The 26,428-nt window shown below is 44.9% G+C and overlaps 2 protein-coding genes across 13 annotated transcripts in view; one reads left to right on the forward strand and one right to left on the reverse strand.

Moving 5' to 3' along the window:
- The window catches only part of IFT122 (intraflagellar transport 122), a 429,684-nt gene that overhangs the window by 247,596 nt on the left and 155,660 nt on the right, over positions 1–26,428 (reverse strand). The window lies entirely within an intron of this gene.
- TMCC1 (transmembrane and coiled-coil domain family 1) overlaps positions 1–26,428 on the forward strand; it is an 83,789-nt gene that overhangs the window by 44,654 nt on the left and 12,707 nt on the right. The window contains exon 1 of one of the 11 annotated variants that reach the window (XM_061456016.1): positions 5,205–6,965. The exons of 8 other annotated variants lie outside the window; for them this stretch is intronic. In XM_061456016.1, coding sequence (XP_061312000.1) covers positions 6,936–6,965 — 30 coding nt within the window. In that variant the 5' untranslated portion in view covers positions 5,205–6,935. Of the gene's footprint in view, positions 1–5,204; positions 6,966–17,171; positions 17,208–19,670; positions 19,921–26,428 lie in introns of those variants that run through there. 2 more of the 11 variants (XM_061456017.1, XM_061456012.1) reach the window with 2 other exon arrangements.

Raw genomic sequence — 26,428 nt, forward strand, 5'->3', positions numbered from 1 at the left:
CCTGTAGAGGCAGGCATTGCACATCTTTTATGCATGTTTTGCCTGTGATGATCAGGCATGTTGCAGGTAGCTTGCCTAAGGTTTGACGGCGCAGCACCTGTGCTGGAGCCTGATCAGAGCAAGCTGTGAATTATTGAGTACTCTGCTTCAGCCAGACGGGGGAAATGAATTGCTGTGCACTTCAGCAGCTTTAGAAGCTTTAACCCAGTTTCTTACTGACAGATACCAGTTATTATCAGAGTGTTTTCCTATAAAGATATGTAGAATAGAGTGATCCTTCAGATCCACAGAATTTTCCTTAAGAAATAATTTAAACTCTTGCTTTAAAGCTAGAAAGCAAGCTTCCTATACGTTTTGACAGTTTATAATCCTTAGGAGGCAATATTGTATGGAGAGTCTTATTTTGTGCTGTATTAAACATCTTGACTGGATCTCTCATTGTTGAAGCAGTTGCTGAAGAATCCTATAGCTTTTTACCTTTTGGGTCACTTATTCAACTCAGCCCCAGTTCACAGGGGGCTGGAAGTCTGCTGCAACCTGGGCACTGCTTAGACGTGTACAAAAAAAGAAGTATGAAAAGGTTTAGAAAGCAGAGAGGCTGTCCAGCACCATAAACTGATTTGGATTACATGGAAATGGAAAATTAAATACATTAAGCGTATTTTAATCAGATGCGTCTAAGGAAGATGTAGAATGGCTAACACTCTTTGTGCATGGTAATTTGCTGTGTGCATATTTCTTTTCTATTTTGATTCAGAAGCTGACAGAGGCTTTTGTCTTTGTTTTTCTTGGTGGTACTTCTGGTAGTCTCCATTTCAAGAAGGAGTTCGTGGGTATTCATAATGATCAGGAGCCCTGTAGTCCGCAGGTGAAAACCACCCTGGCTTCCTCAGGGGACGGTGGAAAACTTATGTTACAGCCAGCACTGAAACAGGGTACAGCTGCACCAGAGGAGGGAAAGCAAAAGAAGTGGCTTGATAAAGAAGTCAGTAGTCATCTAGCAGAAATAAGACGTGGACAAACACATAGTCATGTATAAGTCTGACATCAGAAATTAGCTTACTAAAATCTCAGCACACTGGAACTGCCACAGGGATGTTGGAGCAGGTCAGTGATTGGAGTCTTTGGGCAGTCACAGACCTGATTGAACCTATGAACCGTGGAACTGCAGCTTTGTAGGTTCTGTACCTCTGTCTTAATGACATTGAGCAGATGGCTTTAAATCGCTGTGCTTCATTTTGCTACCTCTGAAACCAACTGATCCCAGGGTGGGAGATGCATTTTCCCCTCCTGCAGCTTCTCTTTTCTCCACCATATCCAGCTGAGAAGCTCCATATTGGCTGCACTTGTTTTCACACTCTCCTGGAACTGCAAGCTATAGCTCAGGCATAGTCGCAGCAAAACTTTGTATTCATAACATTTAGATGAGTATCTATCCCCCAACCATTTCCAAGGGTAAAGAAAAAAAATTACCTGACACTTGGTGTTAAACTTCTTTTGTGCAGCTGTACCTTGACTGTTAAACATGCATTCTCCAGCGCCCTTTATATCTTGTTTGCCACTTTACTTCTAAAGGAGCCTTCTCTTTGAAGGGAATATTATGCTAAGTGACTTTTCAATTACTGCTGCAATCCACTAACGGGCAAATCCACTCCAGTGCTGCTGTTTGCATTAATGCAGCCAACTGAAGGAGCACAGATCTTTGAAATGGAAAAGGTCTTAGCAGGTGATCCCTATCTGCATTGTGGGAGTGCAGTGACATTCAGATATAGGACTTTTTCTTTTCTTCCTTTTAACCTATAAAATTATTTTTTTAGCAGGGAGGAATGAGGCCACAGCACCCACCTATGCACTGATAGCTACACTTGCTATTATAGCTTCAAAAAAACGCCTTGCACCATTAGTATGTCTTACTGCTAAGTGAGACAGTGATTTTCTGCTTTGCAATACATCTTGCTGTTACTCCCTCTCTATCCCTCCTCTCTGCTGCAAGTTAATTATGTCTGGTTAAAAACAAAACAAGAAACGTAGTTGGAAGGGGAGAAATAATAATGGGCTTAAAGGTTTAAATCATGCTGATTTTTAATATAACCAAATGCATGCTTGAGCCCATTTTTTAATGAATCTTGTCACTTGGAATAGCAGAACATAAATGTCAAGAAGTGTCCTCTCTGTATTTCGGCATGCTAACTCCTTGACTGTTGGAAACAGCGCGAAATCATGGGAACCTGAGCTAACTTACTGTAATTTGGAAGTAATGAATATTTCTACTGAAATTCCCTGAGCTTTTCTGCCCACCAAGAAGAAGATAGGATTTGAAGTAGTCTAGCTTGTAACAGAGATAGCTGATAAATGGGCAGGCAGGGGGTAGCACAGAGCAACAGATATTCCTGTGCTCCAGGTTCCTGCTATTCTTAAAACTCCTGCCCCCCTCCCCGTTTCTGTCCTTTGAGGAGTTCCAGAGTTACATGTACTCAGCTTTGCCTTTCTCCTGCTGTTACAGCTTCATGCTACAAATATTTTTCTGTGGTGTTTGGTTCTCTTTGCTGTCTTGAGACATGACCTCAGTCTGAGCCTGAAGAGCACATTTTGCCCTCTATGAACTCTCCTGAGGACAGTTGATCACATTGGTGGTTGAGTTGCTAGCTGGGATGGGATGGATTTATTTTTAACCTTCTGTATAGCTGTGTTAAATGTATCTGTTGGTGAAAATAGGGTAATGGAAGGCCTAAATCATAATGCTGCTCTCTGCTTATAACTAAAGAAGCTCTTGCACTGAGTTACTGTGGGTCCTTTTTGTCTGATGCCAATTGTTGCTGTCTGTGCAGTTTACTGAGTGTGCTCTCGGCTGTGCTGTGTCGATGCGGTGGGGCTGGGGTTGGGCCAGACCCGGGCAGGACCGGGAGCTTGGCTTTCCCACTGGGCAGGGCAGGCCCTGGCTGCTGGGATGGACGTGACAGGAAAATGTGACCCGTGTTGGTGTGGGTTGGGGAGCACAGGACTGGTTAGTGAGCCGGGGAAAACTGGGGCAGGGAAGAGACCGAAGGACCAGCTCATCGCCTCACGTACAGCCTGGGTGCAGGAGCCGTGGAGCTCTGACCAGCCTGGCCTGTGGTGAACCGGTAGTGAAATATATATATATATAGCCTGCATGTGTTACACTTGATTTGTTCAGAGTGTTTTGTAGCATCCAGAGATCACCCCTGAATTCTGGTCACTGTTCATCTAATGGGCAAGTTCTGATACACTTGGATATTTCTCAAGGATCATCCTGCTCATGCCCTGGTCCTTCATGATCGGGTTTCATTGACAGTGTTTGTTTCAAGATATTTAAATGAAATGTAAATATATATATATATCTCAAGATATTTAAATGATATGTAGATATATGTAAAGATATGTAAATGATGATCTGGTGGCTGGATTCATTTGCCAGTATGTCCAAAATTGCATACACTGAGGACTTTAAATTGCATTCCAGAGTTGGAAATCACTGAAGTTGGAAGGGGCTTCTGGAGATTGTCTAGTCCAAGCCCAGGACCATGGCCCGGGTTTTGGCTGACTTCAGGGATGGACTCTGGGTAGCTACTGTGGTGTTTTATCATTTGCAGTAGAACATTGCGTGGGTTTGCTGTTGTTGGGGTGGTCTTCTGTGTTTGGGTTTTCTTGTTGGCGGTGTTTTTTTGTGTGTGTTTGTTGGTTGGTTTCTAATGTTGAAAGTGCCCTTTCCCATCTTTCAGGACTTCACAGTGCGCAGCTGCAGCACAGACAGATCGTTGCAGATATTTACTCTCCTTTCAAGACTTAAACTTTCTTTGAAAATTGCAGTTGATTTAATGCTGTAACCCAGGAATCCTGTTGGAGTGAGACCGAGGATTTTGATGGTACCGTGGGTGGTAAGAGCCCTTAGTGCCCTCATAGACTGAAAACGGTTACTGAGATAGCAGGGGAGTAGGAGCAAGTAATCCCAGTGAGACAGCACAGCCCTATATCACTGTTCCTCCAGGAGGCCTGGAGTCAGGAAATACCACTCAGCTCTTCACGCATGGGAAAGAAGGCAGTTTTCTGAAGTTTCTCTAGATAGAAATGAAACGCTGGGAAGATTGGGAAAGACCCAGCTAGACTCTGTGAAACACAAGCAGTTTGCGCAATGTGCAGGGTCTGTGTTACTGTGAAGGCTGCGTTTTATGTATCGCTCTTTTAAAACCGTATGTATAGTTTGAAAAAGAAATCTCCCCATGCACCAGCCACTGTCTGTCACTTTGTCAAGCCACGTTTCAGGTTACTGAGCATTACCAGTCTAGAGTTTCTTCTGCTTTCTTCTGAGTAAACCTGATTTCTGGATTAAATAACTTCTCTGTTCCAGGAGGTAATTACCTGAAAGATTAAATAGTTTGCATGTAGTGAGCAGGGCTGATGTCTTGGCAGCCATGGTCGTGTTTCAGCTGGAGGCTCACTGTGAAGTACTATAAACCTTATTTCTGTTAATTTCATTGCTGAAAAATGAACAATTAGATTTATATTGCATTTTATAGAAAGGGCAGTGAATTGCATCAGATACTTTGTTAAGCCATGGAGAAGCAACACTTAATTATTCAAGTGGCTCAGTGGATACTTTGACCAAAACTCTTATCTGCCAATACAGGAGTCGGTTCTATTTTCAACAGGGTGTGACACTCTTCTGCAATTATTCAGCAGAGTTGCTTCTTAGGAGGGTATTTTCATGTGTTACTTATGACTGTCTCCGGGGTGAGGTTTGTATGTGATCTTCTGTGTACGTTCTTTGTTGTGTTACAACAAAGCAGAGCTGTCTTCTGCTGATCAGTGACCATTTTATTTAGAAATGTGTGGAAAGCCTTCAGTCAGGAAGCAGAAAACAACTAGCTACTTTTTATGAAACTTTTATTGCCTCCTTTGAGGTCAGGTTTCTGAATGAGGAGAGTCATTAAGCAGTCAAGAGTTGGTACAAGGAGAAGTACATCACTGCTCGGTTTGTACATGGCTCCATGTCGTGAGATTGGTGCTGAAGGTTGCCCGGCTGCAATACAGGCATAGGGCTTTTGGTGGGATTTGCTGTGTAACTTCAACTACCCTCTTCTAACTGCCAAACAGTCCAGATAAGCTGGGTTAATGGAAAATACTGTGCAGGGCAGTGTTTGGAACTGGGGACAGCACAGGCTGCTTGGAGGGAGCGTGTGTCCTTCAGATGGGGAAGATGCTGCCTTTGCCATTTCGTTTCCAAGCTGTTGATTAAAAGGAACAGAAGTTTAAGACTTTTGTCTATGAGCTAATTCCCATAGAAACAAGTTTTGCTTCAGTGCCAGTTCAAGGCTTGTATGTTTGTTTGTTTGTGTGCTGTTTGTGGCGCTGCTGTGCAGCCGGAAAACCTTTTGGAGGGAGCAGCATGTGCCGAGGTGTTTGTGTGCACATGGAGCTCGAGTGGGGTTTGGGAAGCGCGGTGCCAGTGGGCAGTGGCTGCGGGTGGGAGTAGTTGGCAGGTTGGGAGCTGGGGGCTGAATCCTGGTGGGCCCCCTTGGAACAGCCTGTAACAGAGCAGGCTGCCCCTGGAACAGGATCCTTATAAACTTGCCAGACTGCTGCTATGTAGGTGGTTGTTTACAAACCCAGAGAATATGCTAATGTAGATTATCCCTGTTTGTGACCTGGAAAACTGTGAGGGGAGTACACAGCGTGGTGTCTCTTAGACTTAGCATCACCTCTACTTTACTAAATGAGTGTGGTACAGACAACTGGGCTGATTAGCAATTAACAGAACATACTCCATGTGAAAACATGCCTGGTGAATAAATTAACATCTCTTAAAAATAACTTTATTTTTAAGGATAGATCTGTTATGAATAGATGGTGAACACAGTTGTCTGACTAGAAAGCAGTAAGCTAGGAGGGAAATTCTCTCACTTCTCCTTCCCCAGAAGAATAAACTGTCTCACCACCCAACAGTTGCCCAAAATGTACTTGCTATGCTTACTCAAGGCATAAAATAAAAGCCTCCTCTTGGTGTGTTTTCCCCAGAGGGCTTCTTCACATCCCATATCCTGCCTGGGATCTGTTCTGCCCATCGTGCCTCGTAGATTCCTCTTGGCAGAGGAGGGAAGGAGAAGGGCTCCCTGTCTGCTTCTGGAAGAATCTCTGTCCCGCCAGGGAGGCACAGTTCAGATGCTTTGTATCTTTCAGCCACGTTTCTGATCCGACAGCTTCCTTTGCTCTTCAGGCATCCTGACTGCAATAGTGCACCCCAGAGCTGTGCAGGGGCCAGTGGCCAGGCACTGAGGCTGCTCAGAGCAGGATGCTCCCATGCTGTGTCAGGGCAGGCTTTGAATTTGTATGCAGTTAGTTAGCTCCTGAACTTGTCAGGGGAGCCTGAGCAACCTCCTCTGTCAGGGTACAGAGGAAGAGATTCTGAGGTTCCAGGTTGCCCAGAGCTCTAGAAGAGGTCTGAAGCATGTCATTCAACCAGCAGTCTTCCTGCTGGAAGAAAATGGGATGTGTTTTCCTGTTTGAGACTATGTTGGGCTTTTGTTTGTTTGTTTTAAATAAACTTTAAGATCATTGCCAGCAGATACATTTTGCTTTTTTTGTTTTATTATTCTGCAGAAAACAAGACTCTCACTTCAGTTGTGCTCCTGACGGGGTCAGTGACAAAGTATTTTTAGCAGACTCGGTAACTCTTGTGCAGCGCGTTCATGCCTCGCTTGTTCAGAGCTGCAGTTGCTTTCTCAACCATGCGTTCGGGGCTTCTGCCAAGACGCCCAGGGTACTGCTGCTTCGTATTACAAGGTCCTGCTTTGTCAGGGCAGAACTCAGCCTGGCAGGGCTGGGGCTGGTCTCTGCTAACATAACTCCGTGGTACGGCATGTCCGGCCGGCAGCGGGGTGCGGGGTGAGACCGTGCGCTTCCCTCGCCGCGCACCCAGCATGGAGGGCTCGCTGCCTGCCTCCCAAACCGTACGTCTCGGGCTTTCTCCTTTCTCGGTGTTAGGGTTGTGTGTGCGGCCGCTTTGCTCTGCAGGGACCTGGGTCCCCAGCGGATGCCCAGGCTCAGCACTTGTGTTTGCTGCTGGAGTTTGCTTTTTAAAAATCAGCCTGCAAGCTGCTGCCTATTGCAGTGCCAGAGGGTTGAATTCAAGCGTCTTCTCTCTGTCCTCTCATGAGACTGACTTAGACTTCTTTCCTCTGCTGTTGCTCTGTAGTAAGCGATGTTTGTGGCCCCGCTTGGGCTCAGTATTAAACCAGGGAAAGCTGCTTGCACTGCTGAGGTGCTGTTTGTCTTTAAAGTGTTTGATCTGTTCCTGCTGTGGGGGTAGAGATTTTGGGTTGAGAGATTCTCCATGCATGCAGAGAATCTGTGGTTTGAATGTTTTAGTGATTAGAAAAGATTCTAATACCAGAACTCCATGACTTTTGGGCTTACAGTTAGGGCTTCTCCAGTTTTGGTAAGTGATTCCTGCCAGGGAGCTTTGAGATCAGGCTTCCTCCTGATAGTCCTCCACAAAGTGTTCTGGAATTTGTCCCAAACGACACAGAACCTGGACAAGTTGTCAGAAGGTGCCTTGTACATACGGGGTGAGCAGTGGAGGAAACCTGGCTGAGATCAACTTTCAGTAATGTTTAGAATCTCTTTAGCATTTAATGGTTGTGTTTATTGGACACTAAGGCAGTTCTAGGGAACTTCCTCTTCTTAAGAGAGAAACGTGCTTGGTCTTGAAAGCCTGCGTGCATATCCCAGTTTCACTATCGTATTTGGTTGGCTTTAAAATTGGGTGCTTCGTGAATAAAATAGCAGTGAACCGCACAGCAGTTCCCGTCCTTCCATCTAAAGGAAATTCCATCAGTCCTGGCATTGCTGGAGGCATTAGCACTGTTTTCTCTCCCCGTTGGCGCTGCGGTGCTGTGCTCAGCGATCCTCCTGCCCCTGCCCACCCTGGCTGATGCGGGCGGTGCTGGAAGCAGGATCTCCTTGGCTGTGGGGTCTGTGGGTCTTGGGGCGTGGGACCGGCCCCCAGGGTCACAGCAGGTCAGCCCGGAGCACGGCTCCCGGGAGCAGCCGCAAGCAGCGCTTGCGGGGACGAGAGCTGGAGAATGCCCTACTGTGCCGGGCCGCATGCGTTCATTCCCGGGGGACAGAGCTGCATTGTTGGGACAAAGAAACGTGAAAATACTGAAAGCATTCAAACTCTTTTCTTTTCATTCGGGGAGCCTTTTTGTTTTGTGGAGCTCTGCTGGGCGGCCAGAGCAGCATGTAGAGCCACTGACAGAATTGAGAGGTGAGCTGAGAGTAGAAAGGAAACCCTGGCTTGGGTGGGTTTTGCTTTTATGCAGCTTACAAGGAAGGGGTTTATATTTTCAGATGAGAGATTACCAAAGCAAGGCTGAGATGCCTGGAGAACTAGTGCAAAAGATAAGTGATGACTGGACTATTTAAAAGGAGAATATATTTTAAGTCACTCTGTTTTCAGCTTTTTCTGTGGTATGTACTCCATTTCAATGACTAATACTTTGAGTTTTAACAGTTCAGGTTTCATGTGTCATCTGCATAGCACCAAGTATGTGGGTCTTCAGTACCTTGCCAACAAAGCCAGGAAAGATCAGGTTTTCTGTTATTCATATGCCTATAGTTTAAGGAAATGTGGTTTAAAGGGAAGAACTTCTATAGTGGGAAAGAGATGGTCTGTGTGGTCTTTTATATGCTGTCAATGGAAAAAAATAGCACAGTGCTGTGTACTTTAAAAGAACCAAACAAAAACATTTTTATAGGTCATCTGCAAGGAAGAATTATGTATTTGCTGTTGAAAACAACTTTGAGTTGCGGGTTTTCTTTTTTTGTAAAACACAACAATGGGTGTTTGGGGGTTTTGGGGCTGTTCTTTTCCTGTGGTTTTCGTTTTGTTGGTTTGTTTGTTTGTTTGTTTGTTTAAATACTGTTTTGACATTCTGCTTTCACCAAGGCCACCGCGAGGTACCAGCCCAGGACAGTGACTTGACTTACTGTTCAGGATGCTTTGTTATTGCTCTTCAGGAAGGCGCAGCCTCCTCACATCAACCAAGCTATTAAATTTGCAGGATGTTATCAATTGGAGTCTTCTTTGTTACCAGTAACTCAGAGAAGGTGGCTGTTAACATGGCCAGGGCAAACAGTGGTTCATTTGTTTACAGAACTAGGGTCATATTCTAAACAATTTGATTGCTGGTCAGAGTTCCCTGAACTGTGAAAGGACAGATGTAGAAACAACACATTCGTGGGTGTCCAAATGCACAAAGCAGCACCCCAGGAGCCAGTTCTGCAATGGGTGCAAAGTGGGAGACAAACCAATGGAAAAAGGTCAGAGCCAGGAGCATCTTCCTGAGCAGTCTGTAGTATTAAAAGATTTTTTTAATCAAATTACTTTAAGAGAAATGCAGAAGCAAATGCTTCCTGCTTTATCAAGAACTCGATTCCAAAGACAACATCAATTTAGCCATTTCTTCACCATCAATAATGCATCAGTTTGGATTTAAGGTCACATATGCTACAACCCATAGACTAGTATTTGGAAAGGAATGGGATGCTAATTTGGGAAAGATTGATGGAGAAGACAAATATAACCTGACAATACTCAAACACGGATGCTAGTTTCTGCAACAGCCAACTGCCTCTTGAGGCTGTGGGGAGGGACAGAATTTCCTGCTGGCAGTGGGTTGAGCTTGAACACATCTTGATTTTATCATTATACAGCTCTGCCGACATACGATGGTTTGATATGATGTAATTTCTGAAGCTTCTGGATAGGATCACGGTGAGCAAAGGTTATCAGAGCTCGTGACTTTTGGATTGATCAGTCAGTGAAGTCACTCAGGATGTTTTTTGCCAGCCACTGACTTCGCCAGCCTCCTGTGCATGGTGCACGCAGTGTGCACACAGAGATGGGATAGTTGTTTTGTTCAGTGCTTGCTCTGAAACCTGCAAGAGCAACAGTATTTTCTTTTGTCTGAAGTCATCCTCGTAATCAGTGGCCCTCTTCATAGTTTCCATTCATGTCTTGGGTTTGTGTTCTAGAACGTATTCACATCTTATTTATGGCTCAGGGGGAATCTGCTTTCCTCCACACCCAGTCTGTTGTGACATTATTAGTTCTAGCTGTGTTAGCTTACTTCAGAAATCATATTATGCAAATCTGATGGATGGGCTTGCTGAATTATGCGTGCTGCTATCAGCAAGTTTCATCACCTTTTCTGGGTTTAGGATTTTTGTAGAAGTTTGGTCAATTTCAAATACAGCTTAAAATTTTCAGTTACGCTGCGACTTTCTTTTCATCAGAAGAGCATTCAGGAGCAAAGAGAAAGAAAAACATACTGCTTTCCAGAGGAAGTATATCTGTAAATGACAGTGGACATGAAGCTCCTGTAGTAATCAAGAAGCATGTTCTGAAATTACCTTTCACTTTTGAGCTGAGAGCAGAGCTATCAAATTCAATGTATCCAAGCCATTTTAATGAATGTAAGACTTCAGGTGTATTACCGAGTTCACAAATTAGCCTGTGTCAGCTAGGCTGTAGTAACCCATCGTGTCCTGTGCCATTGCACACCCTGAGCTTGTTGCAAGGTAGGAACAAAATCTTGAATCTCTATCTACAGACTTTAGGTTCAGGCCAATGCAGCTGCCTCGCAGTGGCCAAAAGAACTCACATCTTCAGATACTGTGATTGGCACACAGCAGCTCAGTGTGTCAGTGGTCTTTGGGGACGCTTTAAGGAAGTTCAGTCACTGAGTGGCACTAACCAAACCACCAAGACAGTTGCTGAAGGGTGAGAAGATGCTTTTTGGGTTTTGGTTTGTTTTTTTGTTTGTTGTTTTTTGTGGTTTTGGTGTTTTTTTTTCCTTCTACTTATGTTTTAATAAGAAAAAAAAGTGAGAGGGTAGAGTTTGGTAGTTCAAAAATTTTTAATAGTGTGATAACCAGAAATAATCAATTTGATACATAGATAATCCAATAAAACTGAAAGCTGGTGAGTGAAATTTTGTTTGGTAGAAATAAAAGCGATTTCAGCTACAGCTGCTTGCCGTTACCTTATTGGTGAAAACAGTGTCAACAATGAAAGAAATGAGTTTTTGGGGGTAGGCGTATTCTGTATCAGTTAAACTTACATAGGACGCTAATGGTGTTTGTGACAGCAGTGTTGAGAAATGACACACCAAGCCTAGTTGGAAAATCTCATTTCATCACTGTGCAGTTTTATGTTGCAGCTTTATTGGTAAACTTAATCCTTTGTGCAGACTGGGCAATGTGCCTTGATTGGGCTTTCTGCTGAGCCAGAGCAATGGTGCAGAGCATGCTAGAAGCCTTTAGTATTTTACCATGTCAGGAAGAAGGGAGATAGTTTTATATGTGGAGATTTCTGACAGGTTAACTAATTAATTGCTTATTTTAAAAAAAATAATTACTGAAACATCCTGGATTGTTTTTCCTGTACCTGGAAAAAAGGACAGGAATGGAGCCTGTGGACAGGTGATCTTCCTCCCTTCCCAAGGAGTGCCCAGGGCTGCCTCACACCGCCTGTATGTGGAGCGCTGCAGCCCCGGGCTGGTCCATGGCCACTGACCCATGCCAGGGCCCAAGCACAAGCGAGTTGGCACAGCTACAGTCTACTGTCCCTGGGAGGAATCAGCCACATGCGGCACGGTGCCAGGGCTACCCCAGCTCCCGGCAGCTCCTTCTGCCCTGGCTGTTCGTGAGCCTCCTCAGACTGGGCAGTGTGACACGGGGGTGCCTTGGGAAGTGATGTGAGGGACTGTGAGCATGAGACAGGCAGTGGCTGGCCAGGGCAGACCTTGGCCAGTGTGACTCCTGATCTCCAGATGTTTCTCTTGGAGGAACTGCTTGGCCTCCTCAGGAATGCAGCAGCCAGCGTGTAAGTGTAGGCCAGAGGGAACACAGAGCCTGTAGCTAGGCAGGATTGAGCTCCACTGCAGCACAGATACACCAGGAGGGATGGACAATTGATTCCTCATGAGGAAGAAGAAAGTGAGTTACCCCCTTCTGTTCCAGACCAGAAAATTTCTGACTTGATCTTCTGCCACCAAGCTAGAATTTTCTTCTTCACTCTGCTTTAGTGGGATATAATACAGTTTTGCATGTGCTTTGGATGGAAGTCCTTAAAGTTCCGTTTTGCATTTGGAAGTGGAGCTTATCAATGCTAAAAAATCAGTGTAAAGTGAGGTTTTAGATAAACACATGAATAGCTGTAGGAGTAGCCAAGCTCAGCAAATACTTTCTGAAGTTTCTCCTCACTAGGTTATAAATACTGAGAAGTCATTTTCTAAATAGACATTGTTTTAACCATGTATGCAGATCTGGTTTGGTAGCAGTTTGGCAGGCAGCACCCAGAGTTCTCATCACTGCTGTGGGAGAGTCCCTGTGATGCAGCAGTAACGGGGAGGGTGCCTTCGGAGAAGGGACCTGCAGGACCTCTCCAGGCCTGTTCACAGCAGGTTCCCTCTCCAGCCTAGGTCCTGGAGCCATATGCTGGCTAATAACACTGGGCTGTGGTTGGATACCTGATGGCACTTCATTCTCAGTGCATCCTCAGGACCTTCCTGGCCTCTCCCTTGACATTCAGGGTGTTGGCATCATTTGTGCTAAACTGGTTACAAACAGCACCATCAGTACAGCTGCACTTCAGGGCTACAGGATACAACAGCTAGGGACTGGTCTTTCTCTCATTATTAAAGTACTTGTAGAAACATTTTGAACACTTCTGGAAATGTGTGTGGGGAAAGGAAGGACTGGTTTTCTTACAGGGGTTAAAAGTAGGGAAGCAAACTGTGACCAGGGAGCACAAGTCCTGTGGAGAGCATCCTTGGAATGAAATCTGAAAAAAGACAAATACAGTCAATCCTGACTTTATCCCAGTAGCTAGGTACAGAGGAGGGAACTCCAGTTCTGTGCAGTGACTTTGAAGTCTAGGAGCTTAAATTAGAAGGCAAATGTTAAATAATGCATTAGCTTAAAGTGCTTCTGATCAAAATGGTACTTTATACTGTTAGATTATTGCGGCATTTATAATCACACAGGGGTTTGTAATTTGTATATGCCAGCAAGGAGGTGGATTTAGCCCTTGTCCCTGGCAGTAAGCATGGGAACAGGCTGTTGGCTTTCAGTTTTGGGGCTAATATGGATCAAGCCCAGGTACCTGTGAGTAGGGAATGCAGCTGTGCAGAAACTTCCTAATCACCATGTAATAAACCAGAAAGCCGTAGTCAAGATGCCTCCTAGCACTGAGGTTACTGGTTCAGGAGTAGTGTTCGATTACTAACTCTTCACTGGCTAAATAAAGTTTTAGTCAATAAAGGCAAATCTTGTGGCTTTGAATTTTCAGTAATCTGTCTGCATTTTAAGGCTACCTTAAGGTAGCAGTTGTTTAACTTTTCCATCTGTTTCCTTAAGCAAAATGTTGTAAGTTAATTAACTGTGTAGATACTCTGACATCCTGTTAGTATTGCACTGGTGAATTTAGAGAATTTAAATCTCACTACTAAATGTTGCCTTTTCTAGGAGTTCTGTGGAAATTTAGTGATTTATCTGTAACGAATTTCTGTATCTGGACAAAACTTAGCCGTGAACATCCAGTTCTTTGAGAGCTCTTAAATATTTAATATCACATATTGCAGAAATACAAATATCCAACTAAGTATTTAAATAAGATTATTTTGAAACTCCATTAGTTCTTCCCACTACTTGCCAAAGTCTGATTTCATGGTTCTCCATCTGCCTGGAGGTAGTCAAAGACATCAAGTCAATACCTCCTCCCAAGAGAGAGATGTCCTTGTCCTCTTCAACCTTATGAGCCTGGAGTGCTCATAAGGTTGTCAGCAGCTGCAAAATGTCACAAAACCTGTGGGAATGGCTCATCAGATGGTGTTTTCAGCATTGTCAGTAGTTGGCTTTCCAAGATCTTTAGCTGAAGGCTTAGTACTTTACCAGCTGTGAAGAAAAATAGTAGGTAATACGGCCTGTTTTAAAACTTCACTGCAAACTATAATTGTGTTATATCATTTCATACCAAAGATATCTTTGATTTGCCTGACAAATAAGATTTTGAGGTCAGTGGTTTTGAAGAGGGACCCTCCTTGCCCTGAAAGCCCCAGCAGCAGCTTTTAAAAAAGTTAGAAAGGTTTTGTTTCCTGAGAGGGAATCCCTGTTTGTGGGACCAGAAGTTTTGTTGAACACAACAAATGAGGTCCCTTTCTTTCCTATTTTTCTTTCCTTTTCCTTACCTTATTAAACTGGTATTTTCCATGTTGCTAAGTACAAGGAAAGTTGTACTCAAAGCTGGGACCCACAAAGAAGCAGTGATGCAGCCCTAGTCAACAATGGCCATCGTAGAGGCTGTGAGACGGGGAAATATCACTGTTCCTCATTGTGTCATGCAGCACTTCCCGAACTGAGGGGAAACGTTTTCAGATGAGTCGTGTCTGTTACAGCTCCAGCATCGAGGATCCCATTTAGCCTGACTTAGAAAAAGCTGCAGAAGTGAACTGCTCTTCAGGAGGGAGCTGATGGAAAGGGAGGAGGATGACAAATCTTGTTGATGGATTCAAGTGCTGTACCAGGAATAAGGTTTGCAGTGTTAGTAAGAGGTTTCTGCAGATCCATGTTTCTAGGGAGTCCATGGTTTGCTTAAGGAGTTAAATAAAATGTTTGAGCATCTTCCTGCCTGCTGTCTGTCCGAAGAGAGTCCTTTGGAGCTGATGTGAGCATTAAGTACATGTAAAGCAGGTGGTTTGTTCTTTATAAACCCACTTATTTTGGCTTTATCTAGGGGGGGATTTCCTAGTTTAGAAGAAAGCTGAGCCTGTTACTTTTCAAGCAGATCAAGAGAATTATGAATTCTTTGGGCTTTAGGAAGAATGTTTTCTTTCTGAAGTCCTCAGAATGAGTTGACTGCTGTTGAGCATGCAGTCCCAGCTGAACTCTGGTGGTTTTAGTCCGTGGGCTCCATGTTTAGCTGCTGACGCATAGCTCTGTAGCTGAACTGGCAGAAAACCCACTAGATAATATAGATTACTAATTTGAAAATTATGACAGCTTTTGTAATGATGTTGCTATTTTACAGTTGCCAAGTGGGTAATAGTAATGTATGCACTGTACAGTCCACGTGTATTCTGAGAGATATTCATATTACATTTAGTTTGGTTATGCAAAAGTATTTATAATGTACAACCACAGGTATAGTCAGGCACAAAAAGTACATGATGAAGGAATTGACTGAAGTTAAAAAGCTGTCACTGCTGTGAGTATTGAGTGTTACGAAAACAAAAAGCTAAATACATATCCATGCAATAGCTGGATAGAATACTTATTTAAAAAGTGTTGGCTGCCAGGCAAGTCCTCCTCTCTTAAGGTTTAAATAAACAATTGTTCCTTTGCTTCTCCCCTTCTTTCCTTCTCCTCATATGTATATACCTCCTTCTCCTCTTCCTCCTTCATAGAATCATGGAACAGTTTGGAAAGGACATTAAGATCATCCAATTCCAGCCCCCCTGCCATGTGCAGGGACTCCACAGTAGACCAGGTTGTTCCAAGGCTCTGTCCAGCTTGGTCTTGAATGCTGCCTGTGTGCACACTTCCATTCCTTCGTTACTCTGCCTGTATACACATGTACATGCAACCCTGCTTTCTGTTTGCTCATCTCCTTCCAACCCTGCCTGTCTGGTCACTAGTGCATACACTGGAACTCGCTGTGCATGGGGCAGTTGTGTGTGGCATTTCCCCATGGGCTGTGCTTCCTCTCGTGGCCAGCTTTCCACCTTCAGCTGCATTGGCTCCTTTACCCTGTGCAGCTCTGCATTCCGCTTTCCTTAGGTGGGAGGACTGAAGCTGCAACATCATATGTAAATGTCTGATCAGTGCTTAACAGATTCTATATTTGAAGTATTAGTGTTGAAGCTATTGAGAGTGACACAGTGACAGAAGCAGGTTCCTCAGCTGGCTTTTTATCATGGGGGATTTGTGAGCTGTATGCCTACTATGGGCCTCCTTTGAGGACAGTCGGGTAGAAATTTTTTCCTGATGTAACTAACTTAAAGTTGTCCTTCTTTATAACTACACTCGGAAGTGTGAAACATTTCTAGATGTGTAAAGAGACAGAAGGTGTATTGCAGAAACCCTTGTGTACCTGGAAGTCGTGAGCTTGCCTTGGTCTAACTCCATTTTCAGTAAGACTTGTCTTACACATGCAGTTTTGCTTGAGTGAGTTTGCCCTGCATTTGTCCCTGTATAGGGAGCTGAAGGAGCCCATCACTGGTGAGGACCCTCCAGCCTGGTCTGACATCTGTGATTGGTTGTGTCAGTGCTTGATGCAGAAGAGACTAAGATGTGCAGTGTGACACGTCTGAGGTCACCTTTTCTCTACAGCCCAAGCACCACTTTGGGGAACAGCACAGTGAAGGCAACATCACAACTCAGTTCTTGACTCTTCCACCAGTTTCTCACTCTCTGGCTTCTTATTTCACATTCCTTAATACTTGGCAGCATTCCTGTTTCCCCAAATGTCTGGATCTAGCCCCTGTTGTATTTTTTCCCAAAATGTTTTGGTTTTAAGGGGTTTTAGAAAGAGTTCTCATCATGTTACAGTGGTCATGTGAGCATCTAATCTCCATAAGTTTTTAAGCTGCATTAGAGCTCATTTGCTTCCTCCACCACCCCTTCTCTCTCCAGCTTTACCAAGTAACTTCAGGACAGAAATGCTGTAGAATGCAGACGGGTGATGGTCACTGCATTGTGGTGGGGCCTGCAGGTGAGCTAGGGTGCTCAGTGCCCTTCTTGGAGCTCTCTTGGTTTATGAGGCTTTTTCTGCTCTCGGCTGGACACCAGGAACTGTCGTTGTCCCCCACAACCGAGGATTGGTCCCATCATGTGGTCCTGCTGCAGCGGCCACTGTCTCCTGCGCAAGGCCAGCTCCACCGGACCGCTGCAGTGGTGACCTGCCAGAGTTGTTTGAGTTCTCTTTTCACAGAGGAGTAACTGTCAGTGCTCATTTTTAGGATGTTTCTATTGCTTCCTGGGTATAGAAGCCTGCTTGTAGCAGCACCAAGCATCAGCATGCTGTTGCTGCCCTTGAGGGAGGTAACAGAACGCACTGAAGAAAACGCGCATTCCTCTTCGCTGAGGGGTGAGACTGGTTTCTCTTGATGGAGGTAGTACTCAGCCTGGTAGGTTGGTTTTGGTTTTATTGCTCTATAAATCTCATGAAGACTCTATGATTATATGAAGGAGACTAATGAGCATATTTTCATGTATTTTCATAGATCTGTTTGTTGCTTTATACAGTGAAATGATCTATCTGAATAGTAGTGAAATTCCTGTGAGTCAAGCTGGGTTGAACCCAACATAAACTGCTTCCCAAAGGTGGCTAATGATGTTCTTTTCTGCAACAGAAATTTCACCTCCCTTCCCTCTCACCTCTTTTAGGTTGGATCTGCTATCATCAATAGAAATCTCATGGTTTCGCAGTATACTCGCCTGGCCTTGGTCAGTGAGGAATATCAACATTCCTTTTCAAAAGCCTTCTTTACCATAGCTCCACTAGGCTGAATGTTGTCTGCCTCTTGCTAGAGAAGTGCTCCATGACCAAAGAATCCCAATATCTAATATACCCATGAGGTAGTAACTTTTTTAGAAATCCTCTTACCATTTAACCCTGAGAATCGCCACAGAGAATTTTTAATGAAAATCTCAGTTGAATTAGATTTGCTGTGATTTCTAGGTCTTGCATTCATTTTCATGGCACTGCATTGAAGTATCAAATATATGGTGATATGGTCAGTTGTGTAGTTTTCATTTCCATTCCTGTTCTGTGCACGTTTCTGCTCAGTTACTGCCGCTGTGTGTCCTGGGATCTCTCCCTAGCCACAGACCTGCTGAACAGGGAATGGCTCTGAGCAGCTGACGTTGTACAGGGTGTCAAGGAACACAGCTCTGCTGGTTCTTGTTGCTGCATGTTCATGCTGAGCAAAACGTCCGTGAACTCCAGTGCAGAACCCAGATCTGTACTGGAGCAGTGCAGTACGTTCCGCTTTGGTGGCTGCATGCAACCCAGTTGCGGGATTGCACCACATGCTGGTTTGATTGCTACCCTCCTTTTTTCCTGTTCCTTCATCCTTTGCCCTTTGTATCCTATTCTCTAGCCCTGCAAAAATGCCCACAAAAATGCTTTTGTGGATGTATCCTTTAATATGTCCATACCGAGATGGCTTGTCAGACGTTGCTGCTTGTTCTATGTAGTATTTTCATTCTCAATTCCTATTCTAAATGCCCCTTACAATATACTTTATTATAATGCTTTTCCAGAAATGCCTTCTAACATACTAGGTTAATTTAAGGCAATGGGGTTTTTAGCTTTTTTTCCTCTATCTATGGCTCCTACAGAACACATTTTCAGGTTTTAATTCCTCCTTTTCTCTCTTTTTTTGTTTTCTAATGACAACTGAATTTTGCTCTTAGGAATCTTTTCTTCCACATTGCCCATGCTTTGAGTCCATAAGGGGTTTTCTCGCATTATGTATATTTTCTGAATTAACATTTCAGTGCACAGGCTCTTCACGTTGCCTGTGCATTACTGTGAGTTAAGAAAATGATCTAAAAAAAAAAATCAAACCAAAACAACCCAACCTTACCAAAGCCAAGCACTGCAATGTCTGATAGAGCCTCTGACAGATATTTGAGCCCATCTGGCTCAAACAGATAGGCAAAAAGGAGAGATACGTCCTTGAATCCTGCTGGCTGCAGCCAGGCTGCATGGCTAACACCGCAGGAGGCCTCTGAATGGCCACTTCCAGTCTGTGGATTTGGCAGTTCCTGGTATTTAGCCTTGGGAGCACCTTGCACACTCTGAGTTAATGGTTCTGAAGACGTCAAACTTCGATCTTGACTTTGTGATCGTCTGCCTCTGTCCTAGGTGAGTAATGATATTTGCTGCAAACAGGAACTATCAGTGAGACAGGGAAAAAGCAAGGGGAGAAGCAGCCATGAGGTGAGGGTCGCTTTTTAAAGACGTGTCTGAAGGGTTAGGGTTTGATGGCATAAGTTGCTGTGGGTCAGAGCTGTCGCAAACAGGGTGAGGAACCTTTGCTTTACATCTTCTAAATAAGACGGTACAACACCTTTCCTTTGACGGGGAGGTCGAGGGCATTGGTTAAGAGGCAGTGAGAGTTCTTCGTGCATCAGTGACAGCTGTGGTTAAAATGCTGCCGCTGGCTCTGTACTTGAGTCCTTCTGTGACAATTACTTCCTAATTAGAGTTTCAGCCTTTCAGGAGATCGCATTAATTTTCTGAAGTTTGATTTCGCCATTATCAAATAGCAGTGTTTCAGCGGTGCTATAAATAGGGCATACCTCTATTTGTGGGTGGATTTCTCTCCTGCTGGGCCTCTTTGAATCTCCATTTTTCATTCTGCTTGAATCTTGCCACCAGGTCGTTGTTTCGTGTATGCTGAGGAATGTGTGTGTGGCCTTGATGCCGTCAGTTTGCTCCCGATGGGGCTGTCTGTTCCCTGTGCAGTCTTTTTGGCTCAAAGGCACACTTTTATAAATAGTGCCATGCGTTGAACACGGGTGGGAAGCCAAAGCCCTGTAGCTTTAAATCTGTCAGCCCTGGCCCTTCTGTGCCTCTGAAGGAGATGCTGGCAGCTGAGGGAGCGGGCGCGGGCTGGCTGTGGGTGTGCTCCAGCAGCACCGGAGCCCTGCACACGATGCTGGGCTGGGCAGAGCCACCGTGGTGGCTCAGCAGGGGCCCGGAGCCCGCTGGGGCCGGTGGTGGATGGGGCCAGGCTGGCGGCTCAAGCAGCACCAGGCACCGGGGTGATGCTTATGTGGTGCTGCTGTGCCTGCCTGTGCTGCGAGAGGGACTTGTGTGAGCCCGCAAAGGTGAGAAGATGGGGGAGCACCACTGGAACAGCATTAGTTGTCTTATTGGGCTGTTTTATTTAAATCCCCAGTAGAAGTTGACCTTCTGTGGCATCAGCCATGGAAATGCTGTTTTTCCCTCCAGGCACTGCTGTGGAGTCTCTGTGGTGGGTTTTTTACATACCTTTTCTTCGTTTCGGAACCTGGGAAGTCTGAAAACAGCTCCTGCCTGAGTGAGTGTTGCAATCTATAAGCAAGATCTAACGTGGTGCTGCTTATTGGGGCTTTCTGTTTTGGTTGTTTCGGGATTTGGCTTGTGTGATATAATGAATGATGGAAGAAGGGGCTAGGAATCAGAGCCCCATCTCAGAGGGAGGTGTTTGGATCGGTGGCTTTTCAAATGTGACTTCTTGGTTTGCTGCTTTAGCTGTGCAAAATGTATTTTCGGGAAGTAGTAAACAAACTGCAGAATCATATTTTTCCTCCAGGTAAAAATAGAGTAAGTGCGTACTGCTTCCCGTGGAGTCAGTGACCTTCAGAAATGAATAAGTACTTTGCTTTGCTTTAGCTGTGTAGCTCGGCATTGCCCTTTCACAGCCTGAATTAACAGTAAGCTGTATTTTCGCCCCACATTTGTTAAATATTGAAGAGAGACAGTAAGGGCTTTGACACTCTGCTCTCCAATGCAAAACAGAAGATACTTCTCTGCGAGCTGCTGCAGTTAGCTGTCCAGTGCATTGTGGCTCTGGTGTTTGAAGAAGCAAGAAATACAGGATCCAGACTTCTTTTTGCCATTTGCCTTTGCTTTAGATGAATGTTTGCCTGGGGTTTTTTTATCATCTGCAGGAAATGTGGCTGAGAAGTTGCATTCTGTTAATGTTGTGTTTGAAGCATGTGTGTCTAAACACATTTATTTAATAGACTCCTTATTTTCCTTTGGGAAGATCCAGGTCTCCCATGCTGGGACATGTACTTTTTCTCACTGCATTTATTGGTCTTCACAACAAAAGTGACACATAGGTAGCTTTTGGGAATGGCTCTGTTGGAAATGCAGAGTTGAAGCAGTGCAGGGCGCTGGGGTAGGGCCCCCAGAGCAGAGGCTTTGTTGACATTCCACATTCCAGGCTGATGGATCTGTATATTGGCATCTCAGCATGTGTAACATCAGGCTAATACATCACCTCTTGAGAGCTGGGGAGGGAGGCACTGAGCGCAGGACACCCTGTTCTGTGCTCTCCAGACCAGATATGGACCTGAGCAACTTTTCACCCTGTGGTGTGGAGATGCTGCTGCAGTAGGGTTTGTTTCTAGATGGAGCTCTGGATGAGGCTTCTTGTTTTTTACAAGAGTACTGAAAGCAACATCGTGATTTCAGTATTTGGTTAATTCTGTGGATTTCTGGACAAGTGCCCTGTGGCCTTGCTCTGCCAGGTGCTTGGCATTCCTTGAACACATCCTTCCCTCTGATGCCTCATTGCTTAGTGTTTTCTTCTTAGGTTTCTGAAAGCTGCATGTCTGCAGCCCTGGGAGTGTGCATGTTCTTGTGCTATAGGACTGCCCTTTGCCTACATTGCCTCTCCTTGCCCTTGACAAGCTTCATTTGCCACTTAGAGCAATCTTACAGATTTATCTGCTGCTAATGTTGGAGCATCTACAGCACTGAAAGCTAAACCACATGCTACCTTTGAACAGGAAAGGAACCTCTAAAGCCTGTTCTGTTGTGTAACTTTCTGGGAAGCAGCATGTTAGCTGGTGTGCTATGTGTATGTTACAGTAGAAGGGCTTTAAATAAGAGAACAATATGTCAAGAAAGGCTATACAGGAATGACAACCTGTGTTCACAGGAAAAATGAATCTGCTGGTTTGAAATACTTACATCTTATGTATAAACTGTTGACTGGATGAACTGCTTCCAGGATGAATTTTGGTTACAGGCAGGCTGTGTGTTGTACCTTCAGCTAAAAATAAATAAAGAGAAGTAAATGTCGAAGTGCAGTTGCTGTGCTCAGGTATAGGAGTCCTTTGGACTAAATATTTGGGGATGACTTGCATATTCAGTAGAGAAACCTCCCCTGAAAAAGGGGCAGCAATCCTTGCTCTGCCGTGAAGATGTTCTGTACAGTGATCACGCAGACATCTGTTCTCCCAGACTCCAGACCCAGTTTGCTCCGTTCCTTTGCAAGTCAAATTTAACTTGCAGTCTGAAAATTAGGCTCTGTTCTTTACAAATGAGTGTGTAAGGTGCAATAATAATCTGTATTTATCAGATAGCGGCTGGAAGCATAAAAAAAACCCAGCAAACTACCTTCTGGGAAGTGTTAGTGATTAATTTTTTCTCTAAGGTAAGGAGATGTGATTCAGACATGCTGGGGAAAACAACCAGTTTAAAAAAAAAGGCAAAAGCCCCTGACATTTGACATAGTTACTTTCTGATAAAACCTTGTATAAACTTGTTTCCAATTCCACCCTCTCCTCCCAGTTCCTATACTTAATTTTGTTCAGCTTTACCTCATTTCCTATCCTTATTATTGTAACTTCTGGCCTGATTGGCAGCCCCTCGATTTAAAATCTGCAGCTGCTAGAATAAACATCCATGAATGTTGTTTTGGCCACATCTTTTGCAGTGTCATCCTTTTTCACCTCAAAAGTCAAGTTCCTACAAGCCCTTGTGTATAATTCAGTTCTTCCCTGTTTTTCCATACAGATTGTGTACTTGTTCCCTTGGACTTGCTTACCCATAATGACTTACTTACCCGTAATGTCAATGTTACTGCCCCATTTATTCACCCAGCACTGATGGTTTTCTTCCTGACTGGTGTGTACCTTTGCAAAAGCATTACTGAATCGGAGCACCAAGCCTTGCTGACTCTTCTGCATTCAGAAGTACCTTTTCTCAAGGTTTCAGAAGTTTAAGGTGAAGAAGGTACGGTCTCGAGCAGCAGTTGGAATTTTAAAAACAATCGAAGGGGCCATAGACATGATCTTCAGGGAGCTGGTACACTGTGCTGTGCCAGTCCCCTTCTGTCTCTGGGGTGTAAATAAACACTTGCAGGCAGAGCTGGTGCCTGGTCCTGCATGTCGCCGTCCATCCAAGGACACAGCTTGAGTGATGCTCTTCGCCTCAGCACACTGTAGACAGGGATGTGTGTGTATGAATTGCAGGTGGGAAAGGTGTAAGTTAACTTCAGTTACCTCTTAACCAGTTAGTGAGAGCATTCGCACAGTGCCCCAGGCAGGTTGATTCACACAAGGGGAATGTGTGGAGCTCTCCGAGCCCTCATGATGCTGCAGGGAATGGCCTGACCAGCCCTAGTACTGCACTGAAAGAGGCTTCACTGCGGAATAGGTTATGTTGGCTGTGATGGATGCTGTGTGCAATTCTTTCTGTTACAGCAAGTACAGTGTCACGTGGCAACGGTGTCTTTTACTGTTCCCCCACCCCCAGTGACTGCTGACGTTGAGATATTGGTCTCCTTTGGGGATTTCTGCTACTGAGAGATAGGAGTTTGGTTGCTTTATGGCTGAACTTTGTTTCTGACACTTGAAACAGCAGATTAAGTCATGTAGAATAGTTAAGGTTGGAAAAGACCTTAAGATCATCCAGTTCCAACCCCCCTGCCATGGGCAGGGACACCTGACACTAAACCATGTCACCCAAGGCTCTGTCCAGCCTGGCCTTGAACACTGCCAGGGATGGAGCATTCACAACTTCCCTGGGCAACCCATAGCAGTGCCTCACCACCCTTACAGTAAAGAACTTCTTCCTTATATCCAATCTAAACTTCCCCTGTTTAAGTTTTAACCCATTACCCCTTGTCCTATCACTACAGTTCCTAATGAGGAGTCCCTCCCATCTCCGTATCGAGCTAGGTGACAAGGCCAGGGGAGAGTCACACTGCAGCTGGCTTTACCAGATACCAAGTTGTGGGTGAGGGTTTGTACGTGTGCCTCAGCCGTGGCTCTCTGTGTGTTTCTTTGGGCACTGGTGCCAGCTGAATCAGTCCCAGGTCACTTTTCCTTCCCGCAGTGTTCCTGCAGTCCCACGGGTATGTGCAGCCTCTCAATGCACCATGTTTGGGAACTTACTAAGAACAGAAACGTCACTGAGTTCCTTGTTGCGGGGTGGTTCCCTTGGCACCCCCACCAAAGACAGGGAATGCTAAACAGCCCTCAGGTCTCCAGAGCTCCATTGCCCTTTGTCAGGTGCCTGCCAGTTCCTCCTTTCTGTGCAAAGCGAGGCCATGTGGGAGCACACACCTGGCTCTGGGTGGTGTGCAGGAGCACACGTGTCATAGTGATCATCACTCATGATCATTTAACTACCATGAGTAAGGTATAAAGCCATTTCCTTCTGTTCTTACCAGCAATAGCTGCTATCCAGGGCAGGCAAAGAGATTATATTGGAATTTTTCCTTGTCTTTTTTTCAGGGTCATTTTTCATTTTTGTTTTCTCAAAGTGCTTTTTTTTCCATAACCAGGATGATCTTCCCACCATTTTGAGGGTTAATTGCCAGCAGGCAAAGGCTGTTTACCTCTTTTAGAAACCCCAGTTACAATCTAACCAGTGAGCCCTACTATGAAAAATACACAGCAAGACCTCCTTGAGCTGCCCATCTGTCTGTGAGCTTTCCTTAGCCAGTTCACATTTTCTTTTGGATTTGGGAGTGTAATAGGGACAGCTCAAAGCAGTTGCTAGCAGTGATGATCAGCAGTTTCTGTGGGTAAGTAGATGGAAGCCTGTTAAAACGCAAAGCTGCTATAGTTTCTGGAGATTCAGTAGGCCAGTGAAGTGTTGCAGGGTAACTGCATGGTGTGTCATGAGGAATTGCACTGTGCCTGTTCTTTGTTTTTCTTCTGTATTCTTGGCAGGAAAGCCAGGGCAGATTTCACATAGCGCAGGAGCATGTATGTGCACTGGGCACTTCCTGAGCGAAGGTGCAAGGTGGATGCAGTAACCGCAGACGTGGTCAGATGCAAAGGATGCTCTATTTTATTTTCCTCCCCTCTAATTTTTATTCCCCAGAAGGTGTTACTTAGAGATGTTACCAAAGAATGGACTGTTGTGTAACAATGCTGGCTCACATGCCTGCCCATGCCCCTGCATCTCACTGTCCCACCAGCGAGGCTGCTGGCGATGGTGCTCCAAACTTAGGACTTTCTAATGAGTCTCCCAGATTTTTCTGCTTGCATCACTGTCCTGCCTTCAGCAGTGGGAAAAGGAAACAGCACAGCTTCTGAGTTCCTTTGTGATTAGTGCTGGCTGCCGCTCACTGGGAAGCGTGGTTCATCCAGGCAGCTTGCGCGGCGTGAGCTCCCTCCCGGGGCTGCTCTCATGGTTGTCATTCCTGGCTCCCTTCTCTCACCTTGCCCTAGATATTTTTTATTCCAAGTAACACAATGCTTTTCAGTCACATTTTTAAAGCTCCACATAAGGGAAGAGAGGCAGGAGCTGAGACGTCTCCTTCCAGTAGGCTTGCTTCAAGTTCTGCTGTTTGCCCAAGCCAGCTGCCCTGCTTGTTTAAAAACCAATCCATCCTGTTGGCGACTGGCCCTGTGGTATGCGCCTTTGCTGAAGTAGTTTTCAAAGAAGGGTGAAACACCCTTAAAGGAACTGTTGCATTTAATCTTCAGCAAAGCCAAAAGGCAGATCCTGGGTTCTTTTTGGGTTGCAGATGTATTGCAGAATAGAGACATCAAAAACCTTTTGCAGGAGGGAAGCCCTGACACAGTTGAAATTCTGGTAGCTTGGTAAGATCTTGAGGGGGAAGAAGCATAAGGGCCTCACACGATGCCACTTGGCTCACTGGGCAGCTTTCAGTGTCCCTCCTGGCAGGTCAGGCTGGTCCACTCCAGCTGGGCTGAGTCAATGTGCTGGAAAACTGTACTGCAAGTGAGATTGACTAATTGAATTGTAATCCATATTTTTAGACAAACATTGAGCATTACAGTATTTAATTTACCAGCATCTTTTCAGGACAGATTGCCAGTCATCTTAAATCAATAATATGTCACCAGCGTTTCCCAGGGACCCAGTTTGTGCTGAGTCTTCCCTTTCTAAAGCCTTGTCAATACAGAGAAAGTACTTAAATTGTCTCAGTTCTGTTCCAGAGCAGCACTTTGTCCAGCCCTTTGCTTTTTAATTGGAAAAAACCTGTCTTGCTATTCCAGGATAATATCCACACAGCTGGTAATTAAAGTAATTATCCCAACATGGTTTCTTCTGCTATGGCTGTTCTGGTTTCTGTCACAGGCATGGGAAGATGACCTGAGGAGATGCGCTGAAGTCAATTGACTTTAAAAGGGGGGAAGAGAAAGTCTGTACAAAGTTTTCCTCAGAAAGACGTGTCTGAGAGGAAGAGTGTTCTATTAGTGCAGCATACAGTACTTGTACACACATGCTAATCACACCCAACCGGGAGTAGGTTATGCTGATAGAAACTCTTTATTGCAAAGTGATGTTAAAGTCCCATTAGTTCTACAGCACTGAAATGTGCGGCTTTCATCTCGGAGCAAGATCTGTGCTGTGGCA

This window comes from Pezoporus flaviventris, unplaced genomic scaffold, assembly GCF_033815535.1.
Source record: "Pezoporus flaviventris isolate CSIRO_AGI_PZ_B2104156 unplaced genomic scaffold, CSIRO_AGI_Pfla_v1 ptg000021l, whole genome shotgun sequence".
Classification (NCBI taxonomy): domain Eukaryota; kingdom Metazoa; phylum Chordata; class Aves; order Psittaciformes; family Psittacidae; genus Pezoporus; species Pezoporus flaviventris.